This window comes from Parus major, unplaced genomic scaffold (genome assembly GCF_001522545.3).
Source record: "Parus major isolate Abel unplaced genomic scaffold, Parus_major1.1 Scaffold325, whole genome shotgun sequence".
Classification (NCBI taxonomy): Eukaryota; Metazoa; Chordata; class Aves; order Passeriformes; family Paridae; genus Parus; species Parus major.
In genome coordinates this window covers 9,836-11,557 of record NW_015379278.1, presented here as the reverse complement: position 1 = coordinate 11,557, position 1,722 = coordinate 9,836, and the positions used below count along the sequence as shown (strand labels likewise).

Sequence of the window (1,722 nt, the reverse complement as noted above, 5' to 3'; positions counted from 1 at the left end):
TTTTTCTGTGGAGAAAATTCCTGGGATTTGGCTTTTCCTGGGTATTTTTGCCTTCAGGGCCTTGCTGGCAGCAACTCCTTCATCAGGGGAGTGGTAAATCCCCTGTTTCTGTGGAGAAAATTCCTGGGATTTGGCTTTTCCCATGTATTTTTGCCTTCAGGGCCTTGCTGGCAGCAGATCCCTCATGAGAGGAGTGGGAATTCCTGAGAAATTGGCTGGAAAAACTCCAAAAGTTCTGGATTATTCCCAGAATTCTCCCCATGGGAATGAGGTTTTACTCTCTCATCTCTCATTCAACTCCTTGGCTTCATTTTCCATAATTTTCCATCAATTATCCATATCCAGGAGTTCCAGGGAATCACAGGAATAACCAAACCCAGGGATCTGCTCCTGAGTTTTGCTGTTTTATTCTGGGAATTCCCAATTTTCACCCTCTCACAGCCCCTCAGGGATTTGCCCTGGGAAGATTCTCCACAGGAATTTCATTCCCTGCATACAAAATTTGGGAAAAACCCTCAGGAAGCAAAAAAGATTATTAAAAATTGTGAATTCTTTTATTAAATTTTGGTTTTAATTAATCAAATCCAATATTAAATTCGTTATCAGATCAACCAGCTCCAAGTTTTCTGTGGGAATATGATTATTATCCAGGAAATCATGGAGAATTGGAGGAGTTTTGGGATAAAATTTGATATTGGGGATCAAAATGAGCCTAAAATTCCCAATATTGGGATAAATTGGGGGTGGTTTGAGTGGAATTTCACTGCTCAGGTGTTGATTTTTCCTTGGAAAATGGATTTTTTCCACGATGATTCCTTTTCCTCTCCCATTTTCCAGCTCTACAGTTTATTGGAAAGGATAAATCCCGACCACAACTTCCCAGTGAGGTGAGAATTCCAACAAATCCCAACATTCCGGGACGGGAATGCCGGATTTCCAGCAGGACTTTCAACAAATCAGGGGAAAAAAATCCAACTTCATTCCAGGGGAAAAACTCGGGATGGGGATTAAACGGAATATCTCATTGGGAGTTGGATTTTGGGGTGGAATTCCTGGGAATTTGGGTGGGATTTGAGGTATCCATGGTTTTTTTTGTTTGCCATAGTTCCCACTGCCTCCGGGCCGCCGCGTTTTACATCCGAGGGCTCTTCTCCTTTTTCCAGGGAAGATACAACGAGGCCAAGTGAGTCCAAACCCCTCGGAAAAGCGGGAAAAAGGCGGGAAAAAGGAGGGGAAAAGGCGGGAAAACTCAGGCTGGGGTTTTTTTTGGGATGGGAATGGGAATGGTTTCCTTTCCATCCAGTCCCTGTGGGTTTCTCCTGGATGAGCCTGGGGCTCTTTCCATGGGAATCATTCCCTGCAATCCCTGGGAATCTTGGGAATGTCATTCCTTGCAGTCCTTGGGAATTTTGGGATCTTTATTCCCTTCAATCCCAGGGATTTATTTAAAATTGAGGTTTAAATTGATTTAAATAATTTAATATATTATAATTATATATAATATAATAATTATGTAATTATAATTTAATAAATTTAAAATTTATTCAAAATTTTATTTAAAATTTAAAACTGAGGTTTTATTTCCTGCAATCCTTTGAAATCTTTGGGATTTTGGGGATCTTATTCCCTGCAGAATCCTTGGGAATCTTGGGCATTTTATTCCTTGCCATCCCAAGGAATCCTTGGGAATCTCGGGATCCCATTCCCTGCAATCCCAAGGAA

At 41.1% G+C, this 1,722-nt stretch overlaps 1 protein-coding gene across 1 annotated transcript in view; it reads left to right on the top strand.

Annotated features, from left to right (window-relative positions):
• MAU2 (MAU2 sister chromatid cohesion factor) overlaps nucleotides 1-1,722 on the top strand; it is a gene marked incomplete at its 3' end in the record, with an annotated part of 11,365 nt that overhangs the window by 8,704 nt on the left and 939 nt on the right. The window contains exons 14-15 of the mRNA XM_033511530.1: nucleotides 838-887; nucleotides 1,106-1,183. Of these exons, the coding sequence (XP_033367421.1) occupies nucleotides 838-887; nucleotides 1,106-1,183 (128 nt within the window). The remainder of the gene's footprint in view (nucleotides 1-837; nucleotides 888-1,105; nucleotides 1,184-1,722) is intronic.